The sequence below is a fragment of the Sapajus apella genome, unplaced genomic scaffold, assembly GCF_009761245.1.
Source record: "Sapajus apella isolate SASKATOON/1434 unplaced genomic scaffold, GSC_monkey_1.0 scaffold10, whole genome shotgun sequence".
NCBI classification, from domain to species: domain Eukaryota; kingdom Metazoa; phylum Chordata; class Mammalia; order Primates; family Cebidae; genus Sapajus; species Sapajus apella.
This window is the reverse complement of record NW_022436950.1, coordinates 33,840,351-33,868,334: the sequence shown is the minus strand read 5'-3', so window position 1 is coordinate 33,868,334 and position 27,984 is coordinate 33,840,351. Positions and strand designations below refer to the sequence as shown.

General features: G+C 37.7%; 1 protein-coding gene across 2 annotated transcripts in view; it reads left to right on the top strand.

Moving 5' to 3' along the window:
- PARD3B (par-3 family cell polarity regulator beta) overlaps positions 1-27,984 on the top strand; it is a 1,108,767-nt gene that overhangs the window by 836,463 nt on the left and 244,320 nt on the right. For both annotated transcript variants that reach the window (XM_032277671.1, XM_032277670.1), the window contains one exon: positions 26,075-26,185. In XM_032277671.1, the coding sequence (XP_032133562.1) occupies positions 26,075-26,185 (111 nt within the window). The remainder of the gene's footprint in view (positions 1-26,074; positions 26,186-27,984) is intronic.

Below are 27,984 nucleotides of genomic sequence, written 5' to 3'. Positions count from 1 at the left end.
CCCATACCATTTCAGAAGCAAGGAAAGGTTCTCCAGCTTTCTCCACTGCTCCGATCCTAGATATAGTCTCTCCACACCTGTTAACTGAGGAACAGAAGGTTGCCTCCTAGAACTGTGAAGCGTTTTATAGAGAAGATATGTCTATTAGAATTTTTCACCACAGCAATGGATTATGGTGGGGATTTTTGTTTGGGGTGTATGTGCTGTGTGCTGTATTTCTGTTAGCGCCTCTTCCATGTGTTAGATGAGAAGCAAAGGGAAAACTATTAGACTTCAAATAAATTTGGCATAATAGTTCAAACTGCTCCAAGTGAAAAGGGAAAAAAATCAAGATTAATCAACTAATTAAAGCCCTAGTTGAAGTGTGTTAGTAAAACATAAAGGTATATCAAAAATGAATAAAGAGGAAAATCTTAATTCTATGACAATATTTCTTATCCTCAACTATACTTGATACCTTTATGCTACAAGAAGAGTGAATTTCTAGTCCTTAGGTACATTGTTGATTTTTCTTGATCAGTAACTGTGATCTTGTTTAAACCCAATTACTATCCAGTAAAGGTCGCCTTCATTTCATGTGACCACAGGGATGGCTTACCCCTTGCTCTGTTTATGTAGAATTATGTAACGAGATTATCGCTTCTGCATGCTTAAAAAATGTAGTGTTTAACCATTTCAGATTCTTATAGCATTAAATTCATCACTGGTGTCTATTTTCAGTGCTCTCTTTTCTGATTCTGTCTTCTACAAACTTTCCATGTTTCCTTAGCTTCCCCAGAAGACAGCACAGAATAACCGCCAATAGTGATCTTCATGAGAGTCCTGGGGATTGGGGAAAAGTGAGATGAGAAGGCCAGGAGGCTGAAATAGAGGTTTAGAAGCAAAAGAGAAAGAGGGAAATGTCTAAGTTTTTCTTTTCCTATTTAAAATTAACCACATTACAGGAAATTTAGGAATAATGAAAAAAAAAAAAAAAAAAAGAAGATGCTCTCTTCATTATAGTCCCATATAACACAGTCACTTTAATTTTTATGTGTTTCTTTCAGTCCTTTATTCTATATATTTTGCCTGGTTTTATATAAATCATGTTTCCTGTTTTTATTTAATATAATATTACAGTCAATTTTTTATATCGTCACAGTTTTCCATAAATCCATAATTTTTTACCACTGCATAATACTCCATCAAGTGGAGATAACAAAATTTAATTAGTTGTCTTTAGTGTGGCAGAGTTTGAAAGAATTCTATCTGGAAAGAAAAAAGATAGATTAAGAGTGTAATCATAAAAGGAACCAAGTCAAGAAAATTAAGAGAGAAAAGTTTTAGAGCAGAATTCCTTCCAATTTTTCACAGGTTAGACATGCCAGCATGCATGAGCATAAAGCACAATGAAGACTGAGCATATATGATTAATACGTTAGTTTCATAATCAAATAATTTAAATTATTATGATACATTTAATGATATGTAAAATTTTAATAGCCCTTTATGGTAATTAGACATAAATAATAAATGTTGACATAGGTAACCCCATAATGTAATTAGGGATGCTTTTATATACCAAACAGGACTCTCAAAGTTCCTCTTTGTTTTCTAGTACTGGTCTTATAATCATTGACAATGCCAAGTATTACCCCGATACTTATCTCATCCAGTGATACCGGAAGATACCCCCAAAATGAAACTTTTTGTATTTATGGATAAAAATTATTTAACACTCATAAAGTACTATGAAATACAATGTGAAGAATACAGAGATAATTTGGATATATTCCTGATTTCAAGTAACCATTTATTCATTTGCTCATTCATTCATTCATTCATTCATTCAGAGAATAATAGGAAATAAGACTAAAGAAGTGACTGAGAAAAAGATTGGGGAGAGCTCTCTAGGTCAGGGTAAATGGTCTGAACTTGATTTTGGAGGCAATACGGAGCTGACAGAGACCTGTCAGCAAGGTTTAAATACATATACACATTTATACATTTTTTTAAGAATGAGCACGGGACAACTCGGAAAACAGACTAGAGTAGTAGCGATGTGTGGCAAGACATGGAGTCAGTACAAGACTTTTGGAAGATCCCAGAGATCACAAGGGCCTGCCCAAAGGCACTGGCAGCAGGACAGAATTGAGAGAGAGAAAAAGACAGAGAGAGAAAGAAAGAGAGAGAGAATTTCCGTGTTTGTAATTTAGGAGATTGTCTCTACTAGAGCAAGCTAGAAGGGAGGAGGAAGAGGCTTAGGGAAAAAGGTAAGTTATGCTTTTACTTGAATTCGAGAAGCCTCTGGACACACTAGAGGAGAGGTCTTATTTTTAGGTAGCAGACTGAAACAGAGAAAGGGAGAAACGAGCCCTTTTAAATGTTAAGAAGGAAGAGACAGAAATGAAAGCACACCTGTCCTGCCAGCAATACGTTTCAGGAAGTATAGAATGCTAGACAGTGCTCAGCTGCAACAAACTGACAGGAATAGGACCCAAAAATGGACACAGGAGTCATCTGTGACCTTAGCAAGAAAAGTTTAAGAAAGTTCAGAGTTAAAAACACAGACATTAGGCTGGGCACAGTGGCTCACGCCTGTAATCCCAGCACTTTGGGAGGCTGAGGCAGATGGATCACCTGAGGTTGGGAGTTCAAGACCAGCCTGACCAACATGGAGAAACCTTGTCTCTACTAAAAACACAAAATTAGCTGGGCACGGTGGGATATGTCTGTAATCCCAGCTATTGAGGAAGCTGAGGCAGGAGAATCACTTGAATCTGGGAGGTGGAGGCTGCGGTGAGCCAAAATCACACCATTGCACTCCAGCCTGGGCAACAAGAGCAAAACTCCATCTCAAAAAAAAAAAAAAAAAAAAAAAACCCAGACATTTTAACAAGTGTTGACTGACTGTTTTCTATGGACAGGCACTGTTCCAAGAATTTAACCATAGATTATCTCATTTAACTTTCCATAATTATCTCCACTTCACAGATGAAAAAACAGGTTTGGAGAACTGAGAAATACGAAGCCACCAGATAGATAAGAAACAGCTGGAAATCAAAGAAGGCAGAGTCCACAACCCAAGCAAGGCCTCACCACACTGAGTAATGGGTGGGAGGATATGTAGGAGTTGAGGAAGCAGTGAAAACAAGTGCTGACATCCCTTCTAAGATTCCATGGGTTGGATGACAGAAGCTGGGAAAGCAATTGGTCCATTACCACCCCTAGGAAGAATGGCAGGTCCTTGAGCAGTGACGATGTCTGAGGATGGGGGAAATCCAAACAAACCTATAGTAAGGCGGTGTGATCTTGGCTCACTGCAACCTCCCCCCCTGGGTTCAAGTGGTTCTCCTGCCTCAGCCTCCAGAGCACCTGGGATTACAGGCACTGGCCACCACACCTGGCTAATTTTTTGTATTTTTAGTAGAGATGAGGTTTCACCATGTTGGCCAGGCTGATCTCAAACTCCTGACCTCAGGCAATCTACCCGCCTCAGCCTCCCAAAGTGCTAGGAATACAGGCATAAGCCGCCACGCCCAGCCCTTAGTCTGCTGGTTTCCGTCAAGAAATCTAGGGGTGATGGTGGGGACTTTAAGCAGAATCACGGCTGATGTGTTCAAGTGCTTCATGCAGCTGAGAGTGGGGTGCTGTAGGACATGCAGTTTGATAGCAGCATAAAATCCGAATCACTGCCATGGGAGATGTAAATGAAAGCTGTGGAGGAATAAGTAAAATCATTACTGAGCAGTCCCGAGGCAGGAGAAAATGAATTGGAGGTTGGATGGAGGCGGCTATAGCTATAGCATTATGGGTGAGGTGGAGGGTCTGGGGGAACAGCTGTGAATTGATGGGTGTCCTGAAGGAAAGAGAGTAGATGAGTAGATGGCTTCAGTGAGAATGGAGAGGAGGTTTGTTGCCTTATTTTTGTTTTTTAAAAAGACTGGAAAAATATGCCCTTTAAGTAGTAAAATGGAGGCAGGAAATGCTGGAATAGCCACCAGGCCCAGAGATGACAATAATAGCTAATGTTAATTGAGCACTAAAGGATGTATTGGAACTGTTCCACACATTTTATAACAAGTCTGTGAAATCAGACCTTATAAGAGTTAGCTGGGAGAATGCACAGCTCCTGTGTGTAAGGACTACCAGCAAAACCAAGTTTCAGTTAACATTAAAAAGTTGGAGGAAAGGATTTAGGAAAAGAAATGCAATTTTAGTTAGAAGGAAAAGAGTGGGTAGATGTTTTCCTTCTAACAGGTAAAGATCAGTGTTTTCTGTATTTGCCTGTTGGAGGTTTCGCCTGGTGTTCCTGGTAAAATACAGGTTATGGCTCAGAGTTCTGGTTCTGGAAATTATTTGATTCAAAGTTTGGGTGGGCCTTGAACTCATTTTTAAAATCAGCTCCTTATGATCATAGAGGTTTGGGAAACACCAGTATGGGGTGTAATCACTGTTGTTAGAAACTGGGTCAGCAGAAGAGAATGCCAGAAATGAGGGATAAGAGGGAGGGAAGAGGGAAAGAACCAGCACCCAGATGATCCTGAAAGCATGGGAGAGAGACTCCCAGCACTATACTCAAAGATAAGGGGCTCCAAGTCTCTCATCTGGTAGAAGCCTAGAAGGGACTGGAGACCGGTCCTCACAGTTTACCAACTCCAGTAGCAGAGTGGAGTCTCCTGCCTCACATCTTCAACAAATGACCTGAGAGCACACATAACATCAGGTCCCTCTGATCAGTTTTGATATCGAGACCAAGCATCACATGATGACATGATGTAATCCTTTTTTTTTTTTTGAGTTGGAGTTTTGCTTTGGTTGCCCAGGCTGGAGTGCAGTGGCGCAATCTTGGGTCACTGCAACCTTCGCCTCTCAGGTTCAAGCAATTCTCCTGCCTCAGCCTCCCAAGTAGCTGGGATTACAGACAGGCACTACCACGCCCAGCTAATCTTTGTAGTTTTAGTAGAAACAGGGTTTCACCATGTTGGCCAGACTGGTCTTGAACTCCTGATCTCAGGTAATCCACCTGCCTTGGCCTCCCAAAGTGCTGGGATTACAGGCATGAGCCACCCCGCCCAGCAGGTGCAATTTAGGGTTAAAATATGTCCTTATCTGAATCACCACCTCACCCCACAAAAGCAACTTACACCTGCTATATCTAAAATCCTTTGCAGGGGGATCAAGAGTCCACCACCTTCTTATAGTTACAACAGACTTAAAATGCAAAAGCCAGGAAGAGAGGATGCATTGAAATTCATTCACAGTACAGTGTATCCATCAATCAACCAGTGTAAACTACTGATCTTAGTGCCCTGAACAGGCAGGTTGAACAAAGGGATTTGAGTCCATCGGAGGCCTGGGTACTGGGCACCTGTTGTCAGCCACCTCTCTAAGGGAAACAGAGGTGGAAGGGAAAAAAGAAGAAGATTTCAAGTGTCATTTTTCATTGTTTTACCTAAGAAGGCCCAAGGCTAGCCTGTTGACATTCAGAATGGAAAAGCCAAAATGAGATATGCATACTGAGGTATTTTCACTCTGCCGGAGCTTACCCAGGCACAGCTTCTCAGGAGCGCAGCTTCACCATGCTCCCAGGGCTGGAAGTTAGCAGAAAACAGACAAGATTTTTTTTTTTTTTTTTTAATTTTTGAGGAGAAAAGAACTGTCTCTGGGTACTTCTAAAGCAGCTGCTGTTAGTCTGTGATTAAGAGTTATCAGTAGGTTCCTGATTCAAAGTCTTGACTCAGGAAGCTGTGAAAAAACTTCTGAGAAAAAATACAGAGGGGAGTTTGAGAGAACTAAATACTGATTCTCATAGACTTTGATTGAAAAAATGTACTGAATTTGGAATGTATGAGCAATGGTTGTTCTCAAAGGCTCCATAATTCAGCTAGTTCACTACAAATTCACTGAACCGCCTCTGGTTTTGCTTCAAATCCCTGCCACCATCAAAAATGTTAGAGGCGATCAAATACAGGGTTATAATTTACAGATATTATATTGACAGGCAGACAGGTCCCTCCCTCTCAGAGTTTCATGGGATTGGCCTCCAGTGAACATGGACAGTGAAAAATGTTAAGTGAAATCTATGTGTGGATACTTAATCTTTAGGGATAAATCCAGAATGTGCCCATGTTCCATGATTATGGTGAAATCTAATATTTTTATAGTTGGAGTTTTTTTTAAAAAAAGCAAATGCAGACTGATTTTAACCGGCATATTGGCAAAGAGAAGATATGAGCTATTATTTTATGTTATTTTGAAATATAATTTCATAAATGACTTCTGTATTACCCTCACCCTTTAGCAAAATTTGGCTAATTCTCTACTTACTATGTACAATCCTGGTAATGGCCAAAGAAAAAAAAGTGGCATCATCTTATTTAATTTAACTTAGCAGGCATTACAGTGAAAGCTGTTATTGCCTGAATACTTGTATTTAAAACTATATGTGTGAACATTTATTTGCCTGTGGTATATAGTACACACAAAATTCACACATTTTTGTCAGAATGACAACTGCTGTTCACATTTGCGTTTCTTCAATCCTTGTTAATCAAAATCAAGTGTTCCATAGTAGATCTGCTAATTATGTATGTCGTTAAGTAGTAACTTCCTCAAAAGGCTGTATTCAAAGTAGATAATGCCAAGCTTTGGAAGGGTGGAAGGTGCTGTATATTTATGGCTTGCATAGATCTAATAGTTTGTCTCCTCTAATTTTACTCATTTCTGCCTGTCATCTTTACCACGTCTCTGTACTGTTTTAGGTTAATCCTTCCAGCTAGCATTAATGCCAGTCTTCCCATCTCCATTGCTTATGCTCTATCTTCAGTTCCTTTTCCTTTGAATCTAGTGATTTCCCAACCAATAAAAGCCAACGGGGAGTGGTCTGCATTGGCAGACAGTTAAATTAATAAACCTATGTCTGACAATGTCAGAAACATGTAGACAATGTATATATTCCTGTTTAGGGGAGGTCTGCAGTTAATGGGTAGGAAAAGGGGATTAGTACAAGGTCTAACAGGAAATGAGAGGGATGCATAGAGCAGAATAGAGGTAATTATGTGCTTCCTTCTTTAACCTTTCCTAATCATTTTTTACCTTCTACTTTTCCTTCAAAATTTTTTAATTTTAGACTACCAGAAATTTGAAAAATGAAAAAAGTAGTAGAGTTTTCATATGCTTTTATCCAATGCCCCCTAATATTAAAAACATTTCATAGCTATGGTACAAGGACCAAAACTAAGAAATTGACATGTTTACAAAACTATTGACTAATCTACGAACTTTATTTGAATTTCACCAGTTTTTCCATTAAGGTCCTTTTATTGTTTCAGGATCTAATCCAGGATACTACATTGCATTATTTTTTATTACTTGGCCCCCTATGCTTTATGACAGTTCCTCCTTTTTTCCTTGACTTTCATGACCTTGTTACTTTGAAATGTACTGGTCAGCTATTTTGTAAAAGTTCCCTTAATTTGGGTTTTTCTTTTTATTTTTTTAAAATATGGATTTTATTGCGTTTTAGGTTTTGGGGTACATGTGAAGAATATGCAGGATTGTTGCATAGGTACATACATGGCAATGTGGTTTGCTGGCTTCCTCCCCATTACCTATATCTGGCATTTCTCCCTATGTTATCCCTCGCCAACTCCCCATCCCCCACTATCCCTCCCTAAATTCCCCTTCGCAGACCTCAGTGTGTGATGTTCCCCTCCCTGTGTCCATGTGTTCTCAATTGTTAGATACCCACCAGTGAGTGAGAACATGTGGTGTTAGATTTTCTGTTCTTGTGTCAGTTTGCTGAGAATGATGGTTTCCAGATTCATCCATGTCCCTACAAAGGAAACAAACTCATCATTTTTTATGGCTGCATGGTATTCCATGGTGTATATGTGCCACATTTTCCCTGTCCAGTCTATCATCGATGGGCATTTGGGTTGGTTCCAAGTCTTTGCTATTGTAAACAGTGCTGCAGTGAACATACGTGTGCATGTGTCCTTATAATAGAACAATTTATAACCCTTTGGATATATACCCAGTAATGGGATTGCTGGGTCAAATGGAATTTTTATTTCCAAGTCCTTGAGGAATCGCCACACTGTCTTCCACAGTGGTTGAACTAATTTACACTCCCACTAACAGTATAAAAATGTTCCTATTTCTCCACATCCTCTCTAGCATCTGTTGTCACCAGATTTTTTAATGATCGCCATTCTAACTGGCATGAGTTGGTATCTCAATGTGGTTTTGATTTGCATTTCTCTAATGACCAGTGATGATGAGCATTTTTTCATATGTTTATTGGCCTCATGTATGTCTTCTTTTGTAAAGTGTCTGTTCATATCCTTCGCCCACTTTTGAATGGGCTTGTTTGTTTTTTTCTTGTAGATCTGTTTTAGTTCTTTGTAGATTCTGGATATTAGCCCTTCGTCAGATGGGTAGATTGCAAAAATTTTTTCCCATTCTGTTCATTGTCAATTCACTCTAATGTGTTTCTTTTGCTCTGCAGAAGCCTTTTAGCTTAATTAAATCCCATTTGTCTATTTTGGCTTTTGTTGCCAATGCTTTTGGAGTTTTGATCATGAAGTCCTTGCCTATGCCTATGTCCTGAATGATTTTGCCTAGGTTTTCTTCTTGGGTTTTTATGGTGTTAGGTCTTATGTTTAAGTCTTTAATCCATCTGGAGTTAATTTTAGTGTAAGGTGTCAGGAAGGGGTCCAGTTTCTGCTTTCTGTACATGGCTAGCCAGTTTTCCCAACACCATTTATTAAACAGGGAATCCTTTCCCCATTGCTTGTTTTTGTCAGGTTTGTCAAAGATCAAATGGTTGTAGATGTGTGGCATTATCATCAAGGCCTCTGTTCTATTCCATTGGTCTATATCTCTGTTTTGGTACCAGTACCATGCTGTTTTAATTACTGTAGTCGTGTAGTATAGTTTGAAGGGTTTTTCTTATTATAAGAGTGAGGTTATGCATTTTTGGCTTGAATACTGCTGAAGTGATACACTCTTATTAGGAAGTACATGATGTTGATAAATCTTATAACTGGTGATGTTCATCTTGATCATTTCATTAAGCCATGTCTGTGGGTTTTCTTCACTATAAAGTTACAATATTTCCCTTTGTAATTAATATATATCTTTGGGAAGATATTTTGAAACTATGCAATATCTTGTTTCTTTTCATACTTTTACCCACGACTTTTAGCATTCATTAGTGGTTCTTGTCAGTAGCAATTGTTACCGTGGTTTTTCAGTGGTGATTTCCTGTTACACCAATTCCTTCTATGTTCATTAATTGGAATTCTTTTCTAAGGAAAAGCTATACTTTCTCCTACCACTAATGTCTTTATTCAACTGTTTATGTCATTATAGACTTATCAATATTTATTTTATTCTGAGGGTTATAATCCAGCCCTATCATTTATTTTGTTGCTCAGGTTATTCCAGCATTGGCTACTGAAAGCATTTTCAGGATAGTCCCTGTTCCCTTTTAACTTGTCCATACTTTAAAGAAATTTCTTATTTTGGGCACTGTGAAATGCTGTAAGTTTACCTCATACGTTCCCCACCAAACCCCAGGAATCAATCCCTTCTCCAAGAAAGGCTGGCTCCTTTATTGTAGAATCCTATTCAGAAACCAACATCTGAGCATGTGTATTGTTGTTTCTAGACTCAGGAAGGAAGGAAGGGAAGGAAGGGAAAGAAGGGAAGGAAGGAAGGTAGAGGGAAAGGGAGAAGAGGAGAGGGGAGAGGATGGGAGGAGAGACGAGGAGAGGGGAGGAGAGAGAAGAAGGGAAGAAGGGAAGGAAAAGGCTAGGTGTGGTGGCTCATGCCTGTAATCCTAGCACTTTGGGAGGCTGAGGTAGGCGGATCACCTGAGGTTGGGAGTTCAAGACCAGCCTGACAAACATGGGGAAACCCCATCTCTACTGAAAATATAAAACTAAACAGGAGTGGTGGTGCATGCCTGTAATCCCAGCTACTCGGGAGACTAAGGCAGGAGAATTGCTTGAACCCATGAGGCGGAGGTTGCAGTGAGCCAAGATTAAGCCATTGCATGCCAGCCTGGACAACAAGAGAAAAACTCCTTCTCAAAAAATAAAAAAGAAAGAAGGAAAGAAAGCTATGTATACACATCTGTATTTACTTCCAAATCTATCTGTGTGCACATTAAAAAACCATAAGTTGAGTTTAAACTGGTAGCTCTAATTCCAATTCAACACCACAGTATTCATTCTAGCCGCTTCCTCCATTATTTGTAACTTCTGTCTCATACAGTGAGAAAGCTAGCTCTGATTATCTGCAATATAATTACTCATTTGTTCAACCCTCATATATTCATAAAGTTGTTTCAGAATTGCTAATCCATACCCTAACTGACCAGAGTGCAGTATTTATGTATATTTCTTTTTGCCTTTAGCTTTGTGGTATTTTTTCAAAATACTGTTTTCTAATGATACTTAGTTCTTTTCTCAAGCCCTTCAGTGTGGTTATGTTAGTTATTTGTAATATAATTAGCTTCATTTGTTACAGTTCATATTCCTGTTTGAGTTCCCTCCATATATTGGTTGATTGTTTTAATGTACATATGGTGAAATTAACTCTGTTGTATACAGTTCTATGGGTTTTGACAAGTGCAAAAAGTTGTGTACCCACATTCATGATACAGAATATTTCCATAACCCCAAATCTTCCCCTCACCCCTCACAATCACTGATCTGGTTTCCATCTCTATGGTTTCATTTTTCCTGTTATGTAATGAATGGAATCAGGCAATATGTAGCCTTCGGATCTGGCTTCTTTCATTAGCAAAATGTACTTGGGGTTCATATGTTGTCATGTGAGTAGTATAATGTTGCATGGATGTTTACTTCCTTCTTCTAACAAAATTTGTGGGTTTTGTCCATGCATCTATGTTTATATTTGTAAAATTATCCATTGGGTTGTTGCTTATTGGATTGCTTCTTGGGACTCTGAAACTGTGACTTGAAACTATGTTTTTATCTCTCCTTAGCACGGTTTATCTCACTTCATCTTATTTACTGTGGTTACTTGCCACAACCATCAATCATTTTAACATTCCAAGGAGGGTTACAGCTAACCCTTAATTATTTTTGTTAAGCTTGACAGAGAGAGAATGGATAATTGAAATCTTCACATAATCTGCAAGCCTTATAATAGCTACTTCTTCTTCCCTCAACTACTTAAAGGTAACAAAATTGACTCATTTAAAGTTTCATTTCCTTTCCCTTCCTTTACTCATCCTCTGGTAGGAGCACTAATGAGTCCTCAGGTGACCATAAAAATGGAAAGAGAGAAAAAGGGGAAGCACAGGCTGTGGGTAATCTACATAGGAGATAAAAACCTCTGAGTCACTCAGAATTGATGACACTCTAGTAAAATAGATTTGAGTAGGGATTTTGTGTCTGACTTGTTTTTGATTCCTATATAATGCTTGGTACTTGTTGAGTCAATGATGGGCTTATGGTCAGTCCTAAAAGTCCACCTAAAATAATATATTCCTACTCAGAAACTGCCCGCCTCCTAGCTCTGTTGTCTTTCCTAGGTTTGTCTATGTGCTCTTCATGGCAAAACATGAGGTTAATTTGTGGTACTGGGAGAATCTTAATTGCATTAAAGCAGGCATTTGTAACTTAACTTCCATGGATAGGTACACATAGTCTTTTGGGAATCTGTAAACTCCTGGAAATTTTATTTCCTGGGAGAGAGAACATTTCCTGGGAGAGAGAACCATAGTTTCCATCAGAGTTCAAAAGTGTAAAGCAAACAAAATTAAGATCTTCAACCAGCAAGATCATCTACAGAACTCTATTGCTGACATAATAACCCTGAGAGCCCTCATACTCTGTTTCTGAGAGATCTTCCTTGGGACTCTAGAAGCATTCACTAGACTAGAAATTCCTTAAGATAAAATACTGAACCTTTTATGTTGAATATTTTTTTAAATTTCCAGCACCTCATATTAGAGCCTGATGTTGAATAGGTGTTTGAAAAATACTTCCTGAATTAATTTGATATTTTTAGACTGATAGGATTTCTTAGTCTACTGACATAATGAAAAAATCTGATTAGCTTATGTTGTTTGTGAGATACATAATTTAGTTTGCAGGAATCCATAAAGCTTTATCATATATCAGTTAATTAGCTAACATGTCACCAAATTAAAGTGAGTTTATGCAGTACTTTTTTTTTTAGTAGTTTTTATACTCACCCCACATCCCTTTCTTTCCTAAATCACTGTAGCTAGCATTGGTAAAACATAGAAATATATTGCCCCTTCTCTTGCTACCTGATAGAGGGAAAGTTTGACTGATTTAGAAAAGATCAATATGCAGTATGAAATCTTAACAAAAATGTTTTACTTTAGTGTTCTCAACTTTGGATTCGCAATCTAAACTCAAAACTGTGTTATTATTTAGAATGGACATATTCTAGCTTGGTTAATTTATAAATTCCTATAGAGGGCTTTCTGGAAAAACACTGATAATCCATATGTTTGGTATCTAAAACATATACTTAGCCTGAGTTTTGGAAGCCTGGTGTGATCCTACTTCATCTACCAAGTGGTACCCAATGACTCTTCCCATGCTAATCTCTCTTTTACATCAGATAACGGTACCATTAAAAGGTAGCACAGCCCCATTTTGTGTGTGTTAGTTCTGACCCCCCAATTCAACATTAGCAGAGGCCTAAACAAGTAGCTACCAGTCAGTGAAAAGCTCGATGTAGTATACTTATTTAAGGTAGCTACAATAATTAAAATGCATATATACATACATATAAATACATAGGTATTTCAATATACCAATAATTTGCAAAATGAGATCCCAAAGCCTGAATTTGACTCATGTAGACCTTATCTGGAAGCCACAGACTATTATTTTTTTTAAATCTGAGATATTTAAAAATCAAAGTATTTCACAAAACAAATTTTTGATTTGAAAAATATTTTTAGTAGAAATCATTGGCTCATGTTTAAAACTTCCTCTATAAATTTAAGTTTCATGATAGGCTTTTATATTTTCTAAAAATTTCTTTTAGAGCTCTAGAGCTGCAATTCTACAATATTGCAAAGTCTGGAATCATGTTTTGTCTTTCACCTGTGAAAATGTTACTGTTAATCCACATATGTTCAACAAACTGGCATTGAGCTGTTTTTCTGGGAGAAGTGATGGATTCGTGCTGCTGCATCCACATATTCTTGGCAAGTGCCCTTTTGACCACTGGCATGTATTTGTAAGACTGTCTGGGGTTGGGAGGAGAGCCTGTGGTTATGGAATAGATCCAAGTTAACTGGCCCACACAGGGGAGCCAACCCATGACCTTGACCCCATTACCACAGTGTTCTAACCAATTGAGCTAAATAAGTGAGTAATTGTTTCTTAGCAATCTGATCAAATCAGATGGCTTATAATAAGACTGTGTCTGTGGACAAGGGTGAGGATGTCAGTGAACAAAGGAGCTTAGGATAATGGGAAAGTTATCCAGTCTGCAGGTTGGTTGGCATGTTATATTTGGCCAAGTAGTCACTAAATTGGACTTTGTCATTATGGGTAATTGCATTTCTGGGCAATTGGAGCTTACAAAATAAAATGAAAGTTTAGAGTTTTTTTTTTTTTTTTAAGGATTCAGAGTTTTCGGTTCATAATTGACAACATATGTACAAACAATTGGGGCACAGAACAGGATGGAAAGAACTTCGTACTGATTTCAGGGGTTCAGGTCCTTGTTTGATCCCAGCTACTTAGTGTGATAGTGTGACCTTACATAGGTCACTTGACTTTCCGAGCTTTGGGAGGGATTAGATGAATATGATCAAACAGATCCCTCTAGCATAAGAAACTACCTATTAATTTTTAAACCAGTAGAAACATTTTGCAACAAATCTCTTTATAACTAAAAATGAAAATGGAATATTTTTTCCAGAGGTAGATAATTACATAAACAATATTTCAAAAGTGTTTATTGAACTTAGTCTTGAAATATACTGGTGCTTGCATAAAGTCAGTCAGTATATAATATGCATACTTTACACAGAAATCCAATACATATATGAATACATAAACCATAGTTCCATGTACTATATGATTGGGTCTTAATGGCATTTTATATTTCAAAGCACTTATAAATTCCCTTGGAAATGTTTCCTCCTTCTCAAATAATCATTGTTTTAGATGCAAGACATTAATGAAATTGCTTTGGAATGACTCTTCATGAATCTTCTGATTTGGATCCATCAATATGGCCTTTGTAGAACTACCTCTCCTCCCTCTAACTTGCTAAATTTAGTTTAAATACTTTAAGCTCAGACTTTCCTTAACAAATTGTTCATTCTTCTGGTCTTCTTTCCTTTCTTTCTTACTAATGCACTCAAATATTACTTTTATAGAACTGAGATAATGGTTGGATTTATTGTTCTTTTATCCAAAGTGATTCTTCCATCACTGGATTGACTGGATTAGTGAGCATGTAGAGCTCAGTAGGATGGGTCCTAGAGAGTGTTAGGGTTGGTGTAAAATGAATGACAACAGCTTAGTCACACTTGAAAAAATATATTGGCTTGAGTTTCCAAATAACCTTCCAAAATGAAAAGCACAAATACTGTGGGTTTCTACAGAATCAAATATGACTGTGATGTTTGTAAAAAGGATTAGTTATTGGAAGTAACTTCAATATTAGGTGGTGAAGTTTAGAAATACTAAAAATGGGGAGACCAGAAGCATTAAATCCAAAGCCAAATACAGGTTGCAGATGCTCTGGACCATGGTTGCCAATCCAACCGTCATCCGGGTGATGCTACTGGTGTTCCCTGCACCTTCCAGAGCCGTTCAGAAACACAGGCTGCCAGTTTTTATGCATTGTGGCAGATTATGAGACACCTCTGTCATCTGGATAAACACATAGCTGGGCAGAAGTAAAGTTTTCAATATCATTCCTTTATGAGATATGATCCAAAATTTATCTTTTTTAAAAAAGAGCCCGAGAAATGAGGAAACACTCTATGGTAAATTTACTTGAGAGTCACCCACATTTTTTTTAAAAGGTATGCTACCAGAGACCCCATCTGGAATGTTCCACTCCAGAGGCTCAGACCTCTGGTTGATTTAATTATATGCTTCCTAGGCTTGTGCATTTAATTACGTATACACACAATTCCTAGCACTGGTTTCTTTTGCTATATTGTGTGAACGCTGGCAGCCATTTTGAACTGTAGATCGTATTCTGCATCTGCAGGAATTACTCATCTGTGGTACTGAAGAAAGAAAAAATTAGCCATTGGTATGGGAATGGGAGGAACAAGAAAATGTACTTACATAGCAGAATAGTAGTTTCACAGTCTAGTAGACAAGCAAATAGGAGCCTGATGCTGTGGACAGACTATAAATCAATTTCTGATTTCTTTGGTCAAATTGTAAATCATCACTATGTGCTAAACTACTATGCATTTCCAGGTGAGAGCATACAATACTTTAGTGATTGTGTGTTACTTGGAATAGCGCTTTCTGAATTACAGGTGATTAGAAACTGTCAGAAATCAAGTTGTTGTTGTTGTTTAATTCTGGATATATTTGCTTTAGTGATATTATGCTGCTGGAGAATGGAATTATATCTACTTTTATAAAACTATATTAAATTCCTACAGGAAATTTATTTCTGAGAAAAACAAAAATGGTGTTTTTTGTTCAGGCCCCTCTGGATAAAGGGGAAATGTTGGTTGCAATGGCCCTGAATTAACTATCTCATCACACTAGGTCAGGTGCTCCCAGATAAGGCGTTATGGGTCCTGGAGGATGCCTAGAATATTCATGATGTGGTTCAGTGAATTTTTTATTTTAACTATACTTAAAATAATGAATTACTCCTCATTTTGCAATTGGTAACTCTGTCTTACTCACAGATCCCAAATTTCTGAACTTAAAGGAGAAGCTAAGGAAATAGGAAGGCAGTCCTAAACTTTTAAGAAATGAATGGAGACCCTTGTAGGCAGCATTAGTTTGACAAATTTCAAGACTTGTGACTTTGTAGCCCTGCAAGAGTCAGTGTAGTCTTATGTAGAATTTCATTTGAAACATTCAGAATATAAAAATATTTTTTTCTCAGTTTATTGGTAGTTGAGAATCAGTTCCATTTTATGGCTACTTTTAAGATACTTACAGAATAGAAAGAAATATTAGTTTTCATCAAAATACCGAAATCTGAGCCTTGCCTTATAAACTAAGTTAGGGTTCATATTTTCCAATTACCTCTTGTTTCAAAAGAACTCTTCTATGAAAGGATATATACAGATGGAGGTATTATTATTATTATTGTTGTTGTTTTTGAGACAGAGCTTTGTTCTTGTCACCCCGGCTGGAGTGCAATGACACGATCTCGGCTCACTGCAACCTCCACCTCCTGGGTTCAGGCAATTCTCCGGCCTCAGCCTCTCAAGTAGCTGGGATTACAGGCGCATACCACCGTACCCGACTAACTTTTGTATTTTTAGTAGAAACGGGGTTTCACCATGTTGGCCAGGCTGGTCTTGAACTCCTGACCTCAGGTGATCCACCCATCTTGGCCTCCCAATGTGCTGAGATTACAGGCATGAGACACCATTCCTGGCATATTATTTAACATTCTTTTAAGGTTAGAATACAATCTAAAGTGTCAAAACTTGAGAGAGCACAGAAACAACTTCACACATATATTTATTTGATACTTTAGATTAAGGAGGCCATAATTTCTGAAACTCTGAAATGAAAGGTCTAAGTATGAGATAGACATCATGCTTTTATAGAAGACTTCTTGCAGATTAATCATCTTTAATGATAGCTTTGGGTTTAAATTTCATTCTAGGAATAAATTTGAGTTCTATTAAATTGAGACATCTCAGAAATTAACCCTTAAAAATCTCCCTTATTCAAAATTGCTTTTACATTGATGAAAAACAAAACACACTTTTTTAAAACCAAAGTTGAGAGCTTTTGCCTTTTAATAATGGTTTCAAAATTAATATGGCTTATTAAGAATTAATATAATAACTCTTTTTATTGTTCAAGCCTCTCTTACCAGCTCTACCATGCATTAATTGTTTTTCTTCTTTTGTATTTATACAATAAATGCTTGACAAAAAAAAAAGCTACATAATTTAAGATTTTTATGGCACAATGGTAAAGTTTCTTACCCCCAGGGGTAAAATAATTCTGTGATGTTCTAATTGTCTTTTCAGGGAAAACTTTATATATTAGAAGAAGAAGAATATGAAAAAAAAACCTAGTTATACTTTATGTGATGTGCAGCAGGTTTGGAATATAGAGAACATAAAAGAATATTACATGAGCTGTAGAGGGTTAATGCTGTGTGTCCTTAATTTTAAATTTCAGATAAATATGATTTTAGCTTTGATCCTACATGGACTAATTCTTTTGTCACTCAGCTAATTAATTCAGTATGCTAGAGAAAAGATGCTAATTTGGGCATCAAAGAAGTGATAATTTTTTTTTGTTTAATCAGAGTTATAAAGATAAGTTTTACTCCCATTAGACTGGGTCTGGAGCTCACTCATTTTATTCTTGTTTAGTGCAGATGAATTCCATAGAAAATGTGCCCTGTTTCTCTTAACATCTGAAGATGGAACAATAGGATTTAGGATTCCCTCTAAAGTGGTCCTTGGCAAGGTAATTGTAAAAAAACAAAAACAAAAACAAAAAGTCATTTCTTCATGTTGTCCACGTGTTCTTCTTGCACAGCAAGGTAGGCACCATCATCTGTTCGTTGTGATCATGGAGTATATATAAATTGCACGTATGTTCATTTGTGCTGTAGCATGCAGAATGTAAGTTGTATTTGACATTTTATTAGAGACTGCAGATGAGGCCTCCAGCTTCCACAGAAGTGGCCCTTGTTGGATTTATTTTCTTTGACATGAGTCAGTTTTTTCCTTTCTGGGCAGGTTGCTGAGATGACTCCATTTGCCTGTGAATGGTAACTTTAGAGCTGTTTCCTGTGGGGACCATTTCCTTCTGCAGGATGAATATGTGGCCAGCGTGGAGCAAGCCTGGGCCAACTGGGCCTGGGAAGGGCAAGGCAAATGGGGAACCTCCCACCATTGATAGAAAGTTTAGCAGTTAAGTATGATTTGGTCTCAAAACACTCTTTCCTTTCCTAGTTTTTGGGTTTCTGGGTCAAAGGAGGTAGAGAAAGAGAAGGAAAGAGGAGGAAGGGCATGTTGTGGGCACACAAATGCAAAGGCACAATCTGGCTGTTGACTGAAGTCTGAATTCCAGCCATGTGATCTGTCTGAGTCAGTGTTACGGCTTTATGCACAGGCCATCAGTTGTGTCTATTTACCCAACCATCCTTCAGAAAAGCCCGAAGAGCCACTTAAAAATGATAATCATAACAAGGAAGAAGACATACATTCTACTGCTTTGAAATAAGTAAACATTTAATAAAAAGAAAAGCTTGTTTAACTATTAAGAAAACACAAAAATGCAGAAAGATCTGTTTCTTTAATGGTCCTGTTAAATGTCTCTCCCAGCAATCCTGAGCATTTCATCTGAATCACTAAAGCTCTTGACTACCGTGTTTTGAAGCCAGTGAGAGCGTATAAAAGCAATTAATCAAAGTTCACTGCGCTCCTGAAGAGTATTTCTTCTTCTGGAAAGCAGAGGGGTAGAATAACTTAAAGCTCAGTGACAGTTAATAAGCTTTTTAGAGTCCCTGTGTGGATCTGAAAATCATACCTTATTAGTATCTTTATCTTTCTTGCTCACTCATTCACGCTTATTTTTATTTAATTTTAATTTCTGGCCTCTTTTTCATAAGTTTCCCTCTTTTTTTCCTGACAGAGTGCTGCTTTAATAATCTCAGAGCACAGTTTTTATTTGCTACAAAAATGCTCAGCAAAAGCAATATCCAGTGTCTAACAAATCTCTCAACTGTTCTTACAGATCATCCCTTCAGAGGCTCTCTGTTTTGTTTGGTTGGTTTTTAAAATATTGGTTATTGGTGATATGTGTTCTGCTTTACTTTCTGGACCCTCTAGAATTATTTTTAATGTATCCGATATTTCTAAATCCACTGCATTTCCTAGCCCTTCAGTATGGGGAAAGCAAATTAGTTCAAGGATTCCCAGCAGCTGAATTTAGCCAGAGAGCTGCTTAAGGCTCTCCCTAGCAGATGTTTTATCCACTTAGACAGAAGTCATAGAATGTTATAAGACCTCCCTGCTTTTTAATCCTAAAAATAAACACCAACATATTTGAGATCTGAAGATTCCCTGATTCAGAATGAAAAAATGCCATGACCACCAATTTCAGAGCCACATTCTAGGAATGAGTGACAACCCAGAGAAAAGTAGCTGCTAAAGCTTGGCTGGATAAAAAGGTTGACCTTAAAGGAAGTAGCAGATACAGATATCAGTGAGATTAAACAGGTTTGTTGTTTTCATATAGCTTGTCATCATCTTGGAAACGTATAAACATACCCAAGATAAATGTCTAAACAACATATCAACATTTAAAATTTTAATTAGAAAACTTAATTTCAGGGTTTCAACTGCCTGACCCAGTTAGGATCAATTAGGAAGATTTTTAATATTGAGTTTGTCTTTCATTATTAAAGCATCAGCTGACTCAGTCTCTACTTGTGTACACATCCTACAAGGCAAATCCCTGTCTACTTTTGCATGCCACGGAATAGGCTTAGAGTTTAAAACACAGCCCTACTGTTGTGAAAAGCATCCTGGGTTTTATAGCATTTTGCCTCCCTCCTTAAAAGCTACAGGCATAGCCAAGGCAGTGTGAGGGACCAGAAATAGAATTAGAGTATTTTTCCGTCTTAATTGAGATTGATTTGCAACAAACACAAATCTCTTTATTATTCTATCAATAATATTAACATAAAGTGAGTAATGCCCTTAGGTATCCCCAAAAGGGGTTTGGTATGGGAATTCTAATTGGTCAATTTTCACTGAATTTTTATCACTCATTAAGTCTCAAGTACAATGGAACCATGTGAGATAAACAAGGAAAGACCTTTGTGACACAAATTTTAGAGAGAATCAAAAGCTGCAGTGCACAAAACCATGTGAGATTACAATACATGGAAGTTAATTTCATCAGTATATGCATATGCTAATTCAGAACCCAATTTAGAATACATCAGACAACAGAAACCTTTTATAGGGTGGATTTCAGAATCAACTATGGAAATAATAGTAAAGGGCCTATGAATTTCTCTATCCCCATATTTTGCTTGAGCTCTTTCAAACTGTATAATTTATAAAATGGTAAGGAATTATCATGCCTAGTTTGTAAGACACCTAGTTGCAGAGTGGACAACCCATTCTCCAAATCCAAAAAATACTATGACTGTGAATTTTGTAGGTTTTCACATGTGACATTGTGCCATGGATGTCCAACTTTAATGTTAGCAATGAATAGAGTTTGTAGTTTTTTTCCCAAATGCGTCATTGACACCCAGAGACATTTCCTGATTGGAGAAGGCGATATACAGACTTTGTTTCAAAGTGTTCAGCTCTCTTTGGCTTCATAGCAGACATTTGAAACAGGAATGAATGAACTTTTTCCTTGACTGACTTTTTAGTTCTCACGGGCCATTCGTTGCTCAGGATCACTTTTGTATAGTGTGTGCACTAAGTGGATGTAGAAAGGTCGATAGTAATAATAAACTGCCCAGTGTGATGTGGGAAAAAGGTTGTCCATAGACAGAATTTAGCCACTTTAAGTGAATTAAATGACAGAGTAGACAGGAAAAATGCCAGAAGTCGAGCTATACATATTATAAATTTGAATCATTCGTCAGAGTATGTATTGGAGTCTAGGAGGAATTTGAATGTCATTATTACTTAGAAAACCCAAGGAAAGAAATAGAAACAGAAGAAAATATTTGGAAGAAAACTACTAAGAATAATATTAAAATCTTTATTATATAGAAAACGGATTCTAGGGACTTAATTTGAGGGGTTAGATATTTATCTGACAATTGATATTAATGCGTCAATTTCGTTTGCGTAGGCTGTTCTGATGTGTACTGGCCACTCAGTAATGAATGAATGAATGAGCGAACCATTATCAAATTCCACTTTTCCAGATGGCTGTTCACAGTCTCCCTACCTAGGCAATATAACAACATTAGGGAGGTCTGTGGGGGCTGTTTTTCTATAGCCCTTTGTGAGGTTCTTGTCTACCTTGTGTAATTTGATCTTTGATTTCTTAAATTCTACTAAAAGATCTCATTTATGGATAGAAACCATTTTTCTTATACATGCTGGACCACATTCACTGATAAATTAATTGCCTTGGAATTCCTCTACTTCCCCTTTACCAACTCCTTAAACAAGCTAGTTTCCTCTCCTAGGCTGCTGCTCTTTCTGAGTCTCCTTCCATCTGAGGCTAATCTCTCCAAAGATGCCATCTCTATCCTCCTCCCTTATCAAGAACTTTCATCTCCTCTGCCATTGTTCATTCACAAGAGCCAAAAGATGGAGACAACCCCAAATTTCCATCAGTGGATCAGTGGGTAAACAAAATATGGTTATAAACGTGCAATGGAATATTATTCAGCCTTAAAAGGGAAGGAAATTCTGACACGTACTGCAACATACATGAGTCCTGAGGACCTTCTTCTAAGTGAATTAAGCCAGACATGAAAGAATAAATTTTCTTTAATTCCACTTACATGAATTTCATATAGAGTAGTCAAATTCATAGAGACAGAAAGTCAAATAGCAGTTACCAGGCGCCAGAGGAAAGAGGGAGCAGGGAGTTACTGTAGGGTGGGTACTCAGTTTCCATTTGAGATCATGAAAATTTCTGGACATGAATAGTGTTATGGTTTCTCAATATGAATGTGCCTAATGCCACTGAAGTGTACCCCAAAAAATAGCTAAAATTGTAAATTGTACTTTATGTATATTTTACCTTAATAAAGAGGGAAAAGAATTTACTCTTCTCTGTCCCCCATCTCTGACTTCTCACTCTCTTTTCCTAGCAGCAACGAAAACGTTCTGTGCTGTAAGCCAAATTGAAAACCTCCTTCTTCAGTACTCGACTGACTGCACCTGCAGCTACCTCCCTCCCAGCCAACCATTACCCAGTCTGTAATGGTCATATAAACACTTATAGTTACCCACCATTCACTCTTCAGAGCATGCCTACATGACTTCTGCTCACACTACTCCGCTGACCCTTGCCAAGGCTATGAATGACTGTATATTGCCAAATCTAATGAATGCCTTTCAGTCCTCACCTCATTGGGCGTCTCAGCAGCATTCCCATCTGTTGACCTTGTCCGTCTTCTTCCAGCACTCTTTAAATTCTTTTGCAACCACATTCTCTTTATTTCTCTCTTGTTTTTTCTCTCTCTGTTGTCTACCTGCCCTTCTCCCCAATCCCCACCTCTATTCCCGTCTCTGACCTTTAAGTGTTACAGTTTCTCAGGACTTGGGCCTGGACCCATTTACTGGAATTTCCCAAAGATATATTACAAGAATCATGTTTTAAATTGAATTTTTGATACCTCTTCATTGACTCACCATTTTCAAATCACTATTTTCTCTTCTTAGTGGACACTTCTCTAGTCCGAGCCACTGTCATCTTGCACCCACTCCTGCAGGAGTCCCCAATCAGTTAAATTATTGTTTTTAATTATGTTACTGCTTTTACTTGCTGCTTTTTATATCAGCACCAGGGCGGTCTTTTAAAAATATTCATCACGGCCAGACACAGTGACTGGTTCACGCCTGTAATCCCAGCACTTTGGGAGGGTTTCACATGTTGGCCAGAATGGTCAGGAGATCGAGACCATCCTGGCCAACATGTGAAACCCCATCTCTACTAAAAATACAAAACTTAGCTAGATGTGGCAGTGCATGCCTGTAATCCCAGCTACTCAGGAGGCTGAAGAAGGAGAATCTCTTAAACCTGGGAGGCAGAGGTTGTCATGAGCCAAGATTGTGCCACTGCACTCCAGCCTGGTGACAGAGCTAGATTCTGTTTCAAATATATATATTCATCACATTGTATCACTCCTACTCAAAACACATGGTTCCTCTGCCGTTTCTCCTCCACTAACCCTGTCTCCTGGTTTCCTCACCTAGCTTCTCTGCACCTTGAATGACTAAGCAATGACCTCCCATCACTCTTAGATTAAATCAAAGCTTCTCTCACGCCTGTGCCTGTTGGCTTTTCCATCTGCATCCTGGCGGAGTTTCCTCTCTCATCTCCCAGCTTCTGGCCTTCTTTCACTGCTTTGAATGCGCCAAGCCTTCCCCACACATGCCCTTTGCATTTGCTGCTTCCTTCACCCTCAAGACTTTTCTCCTGCTCTTCACTTGTCTGGACCTTCTCATTCTTATATTCTCAGCTTAAATCTATTTTTTCACTGAGGCATTTCCCAATCAATCAATTCCCTATTATTGTGTCTTCTAACATCTTTCATAGCACTTATCACAACTAACAATTATAGATCTATACTTGTTTTATAACTGTTTCCTCTGTTAGAATGTAAATTTCATGAGGATAGTGTGTGGTTTTTGTATGCCAACATATTAATCTTAAGCAATTGCTTGTAATTTCTGACACCTAGTAGATACCTGATAAATATTTTTTGAAAGAAAAAAGAGAGCGAGAAAGAGAGTAAGGAGAGAAGAAAGAATATCCATGAGTCTGTTTCATATGACCTCTATAAAAATGAACAGAAAAATGAACAGGTGTTTTAAGCAAACTTATAATTCATGAACATCTAAATTTACATAAAGGGTATGTTGAAAGGTGATTTTTCCACTTTACAAAAAAGATCCATCATAAGATTCTTTAAACAGGCTTCCTAGGTACATGTAAAATAAGATTTTATTGATTAAAACCATATGTTTGCACAGAAATTTTTAGGAAAATATCTTTTATATAAAGTAAGGTTGACCTCTAAGCAATTTCCTTAAGGCACCTAGCCCAGAATGGCCAATTCTCAAATTTCTGAGGTAACAGATAATGGGAGGCCTGGAATGCAGTGCGTATTTGAAACTCTAGAATGCAAAGTGGTAATTTTAGGCATTCAGGGTTTGTGACTCTTCTCACAAAAATAGCTAATGGGAAGATAAACCTCCCCAACTCCTCTTTCTATATCTCAGTGAAAGTAAGAGTGGCTGTGAAATGATCCCCACAAAGGCTGCTGCAGAAAGGAAAACAAAGGCTTGGAAAGTCACCAAATCCAGTCTTTCCCCTTACTCTCTCGCCACCTCCACTACTGCCACTACTGATAAGTACGTTACTTTATTGCAAAATGAAAAGGAATTCAGTGTGTTAATAAATAGAAAGCAGTTAACTCCTCTGAGTCTCAATTTCCTTGTCTTAACAATGTGGGAGTTTGAGGGGTTTTTTAAAGATTGTTTTATAATGCTGTTCCTGAGCCTACCTAAACTTTACAAAATAAGGCAATTTGTAATCCTTTTCTCTGGCTAATAAAATAAATTTCACAGCTATTTCTCCCCTTCTTATTGGAAACTTTAGTGAAGGATTATGAACTTTAAATCAAAGCATTTATAATATTTGTAGAATTGATTGATTTGACTGTTATTGGCGGTTCTTGCTAAGAAGAAAATACCTTGCAGAATTTACTTGCAACTAACATTTTTTTCTTAACAAACATATTCCACTGTGATGGAAGCATAGTGAGATATTGCTGAACTACAGGACAGGTGAACCATTTTAGCTACCAGAAACAAAAATAACTTATAGGGTGTGGTAATAAAGATCAAGGTAGGCTGGGAAATAGGTTAATTTTACCCTTCAAAAACAACACTGCTTTTATCTCAAAAATCCCCAAACATGCAAATTTAGAAGAAAACATATGGGACATGGGAAAAAAAGAAAAAAAAAAAAAAAGCCTAATACCTTAAGCTTTTGGCAAGATTTTTGCCCTCATCAACCACCTGAAGCATTATTTCTACCCTGACTCCCAACTGTGTTGAATATTTTGCCCAAACATTACTATATTTAATGACATTTTGAGCAAAAGTTATTTATCTAAGTGTTGTACTTATCTATTAACTTCTCACATAAACATACATGAGAGCATTGAATGAGGTGTTCAATAAGGTCTCTTGTGGCACTGTTGTATAATTCCAGGAGTTTATCCTTAAGTACCGTTGACACTAGGGCTCAGGAAGCCTGCTTAGGAGATTAGTCAGCTTTTATTTATATATTAATGATAATCTTTTAGTTTCTTGCTCTCTATTGCATTAATAGGTCATTATAATTAGTCTTGAATATTTGTCTAAATAATAAGGAAAATTTTCCAATTATGTGTGCTTAGGCTGGCCCTTCCCTTCCCCACCTTCTATCGACACCTACAAAGGGAATCAGTATCTCATCACAGGAGGAACTGACATACTCATTGTAAAGAAATTCCTGGCTGGGCGTGGTGGCTTACCTCTAGCCACCTAGAGGTATTCCTAGCACTTTGGGATGCCAAGGTGGGCGGATCACTTGGGGTCAGAAGTTCAAGATCAGTCTGGTCAACATGGTGAAACCCAGTCTTTACTAAAAATGCAAAAATTAGCCAGGCATGGTGGTGTGCACTTGTAATCCCAGCTACTCAGGAGGCTGAGGCAGGGGAATCACTTGAGCCCCCAGTGGCGGAGATTTCAGTGAACCAAGATCACACCACCTGCACCCCAGTCTGGATAACAGGGTGAGACTCCGTCTCAAAAAAAATAAAAAAAGTCCTAACTCTAAGCAACCTGAATAATAGAAGAATCACAAAACAAGCTGATGTTTCTTTCTCAGACTTTCGTAAAAGCACATGATATTGTGCATGATACATGATAAATATGAGTGAAAGGAAGAAAGGAAGGAAAGGAAGAAGAAAGAAAATGGAAAATTTCCTAACGGCATTATTTTTCTGCTTTCATTATCTTATTTTAGTTCCATTTTATGCCAAATGATCTTGACTTACTTAGAATAAAGAAGTGTAACTTAATGAGCTCATCCCATAAATATCTTAGCTTTACCGCAAAAACAATGTGATTATTGTTAACAACCTTCTTCTCCTTCATATTCACTAGATTTGGAAAGAAGAAAGAGGATAAGGGTGGAAAGGCTGAGCAGAAAGGTGCTCTGAAGCATGGTGGCCTGAGAGAGGAAGAGCTGGAGAAAATGAAAGAAGAGCGTGAAAGGTGAGAAGTGCTGAGCTCTTCATTTTCTTTACTCTTTGGTCTGTGTTTAATTTGGATATTGCAATAGTCAACTGGAGAAATTTCATTTTAAGAAGTATAGAGGTTGACTGATCCAGAAGGAAAGGTATCTGAAACAAAAAGAACCTACTTCCCTCTCTGGGAAATTTTTATTCTGTTTTGAGAAGAAATAGCTTCATGTTTTTACTATATCAGTGCCTGTAATTCCATAACACACTACCACCTGTTTTGACCATAAAAATGCATATTTTCTCTATTTTTTCAAAGAAAGGTCATGTGGATATTGATGTTTAGAACTATCCAGTTCCCATAGTCTGTTCCTAATTTCGGTCAAGCTGTTGTATACCTTCTTAATTTTATTCTGCGCAATCCTTATAGGCCCTGTAATTTGAGGAGTGCATGTCCTTCATTCTTTAAAAAGACACTGTCTCTTATTAGGCTATCAGCAAGCTCAAGAGTATGTTGCCCATCTGTTAAAGGGCCAGCTTCATTTGCTGGAATAATGCCAGTTTGTGAGAGCTGGATTCTCCTGTTTGAGGAGCTTAATGTTCCATTTGGACAAGAGGTCCTTCACATATCTTTGGTGTTAACTCTGGCAAGCGGATGTGTAAATGTCTGATTTTCAAACATGTAATTGAATATTCATATTTCTCCTGAAAATTCTTTGCCTTCACAACTAAATGAAGCTTGGAGAAAGACTGAGATTATGACAAAACCAGCATATAATTTTAAGTATTTGATTCAGACTTCATCATGTATACACTCAGATTTATACAAATTTTCACTTGCTTATTAGTTACATTAGTTCTTACAGTTTCTGAAGACTCCATTCTTGTTTTGATTTTACTTTAGTGTATGTACTAAGAAACTCACATCTATTCATTGTGTTTTCTAGCACGGAGTGGTCTAAGAGTCTCTACTGTTAACCTTTAACCCCTATTTTGTAGTCTATTCCCATGGAGAGGCTGACTTTTTCAATAGCAAGGAAAAGAAGCTCTTTAGTCCTTTCTCATTTTTGAGAGGTTGATAAGCTGAGTTCTGAGGTCACTGGAGCAGTTAAAAGGAAATCAAGTGTTTTACATTGTTGTTGACTATTCACCTGACAGAACTACCCCAAAGACACGAAAGATATTCTCCATCATAAGCTAAGATTCAGCAATCCTGTAATGTAAAATGTAATCCAGGCTGAGATTTTAATGCATATATTGGCAAAGACTTGTATGTGGGGAGCCTACATCATAGATCTTTTCTGCTCCCTCAACTTCTCCTACTGAGGCTACATCCCATGGCTCATCTTCAGGAAACTGAACTGTTCGCTAGAATGCAGACTTGACATTTTTTGTAGCTCAGTACTTGCTTGGGACGGGGGAAAAAAATCTCTTAGTAGCTGGGGAACTGTGTGCCAGCTAGGAAATTGATAACCCATAAAATAAGGTGAGTTGTCTTTAAGCAAGAGTTCATTTCCTTTCTGGTTTTGCCTTTAGGAGGCAGGTGCCTGAGGGAGTCTTGTTCTTAAAAGCCGAGCTGTAAATTCACTTCAGCTGGCTGTATAGGCTTCAGATCCAATTTTCTTAAAATATGTCTGGTCAAAATAGTGAAAGAACTACACTATTAGCTTCTACTTAGGCCACTTCCCACACATGAACACATAAAACACATCTGATTGGGGTTTCCTAGAGACAACATTGTCTCAATCATGTGCTAGAGGAAGAAGCTGAGGAGTTGATTTTATGGTTGGGTGCTACAGAATTAATGACCAAGGGCATTTCAACAACTCAGGG